The sequence below is a fragment of the Dacryopinax primogenitus genome, assembly GCF_000292625.1.
Source record: "Dacryopinax primogenitus strain DJM-731 SS1 chromosome Unknown DACRYscaffold_4, whole genome shotgun sequence".
Lineage (NCBI taxonomy): Eukaryota > Fungi > Basidiomycota > Dacrymycetes > Dacrymycetales > Dacrymycetaceae > Dacryopinax > Dacryopinax primogenitus.
In genome coordinates this window covers 1,551,973-1,552,705 of record NW_024467201.1, presented here as the reverse complement: position 1 = coordinate 1,552,705, position 733 = coordinate 1,551,973, and the positions used below count along the sequence as shown (strand labels likewise).

At 53.8% G+C, this 733-nt stretch overlaps 1 protein-coding gene across 1 annotated transcript; it reads left to right on the top strand.

Annotated features, from left to right (window-relative positions):
- Positions 1–28: 28 nt before the first annotated feature.
- DACRYDRAFT_105559 (uncharacterized protein) lies at positions 29–277 on the top strand (the record flags this gene model as incomplete). The annotated part of the gene is made up of 2 exons (XM_040768105.1): positions 29–74; positions 126–277. The coding sequence occupies 2 exons, from the start codon at positions 29–31 to the stop codon at positions 275–277; spliced, it is 198 nt and encodes a 65-aa protein (XP_040631394.1).
- Positions 278–733: the final 456 nt, after the last annotated feature.

The following is a 733-nucleotide window of genomic DNA, read 5'->3' as shown; positions in this document are numbered from 1 at the left end:
CAATTTCCTCATTCCCTGTGGATCGACAATGACATACAACTTCTTCGGCACAAAGAACCGCGAGTACACATTCAGTATTGCTGACACTACCACCAACAATGGCCAGGGCTTCTGCAAGCCAACAGTCATCGATTCGGGCTCCACGACCAATTGGATCACCGGTATGCCGTTCCTCCATCAGTACTACGTTGCATTCCACTACACCGCGAACATGATGGGCTTTGGAACGCGCAATTTGGGTGCAAGCGCAGCGCAGAGCAAGCCGTTCGTCGGTTGAGAAGTAAAGTCCGTCGTGGGTGGCCGTGGATCGCTAGGCATGTGCATTAAGCCCGAAAGGAGATCTTCTGTTGCTTTTGATCATGTACCTCAATACCTTGCCAAATAGATCTTGGGTGTTATGAGGTAGCGTTTGCCAGAAGCGCAGTATCACTGCGTAGTTGCCGAGAGGGACGCGCGGCGCCCGGTGAGACCCCTGTGGAGATCAACCGTTCTCAACAGCCATACTGACGGCGCCCGACCATGCTCTACAAATAGCCGCAGTAATGCAATGACAACCTAACTCCTCCTTTCCTACTGACCACGACTTTGGACCACAATGGATGCGCTGGGAGTCGTTGTCGCAAAGCTCAAGACGCTCACCCCACTTGAGGTGGGAAGTCTCCTGGTTGCCGCATGCTTTGTACGCCAGACCTACATCGCAACTGCTCCACCTCTCCCCCCCCTGTCCGCACTT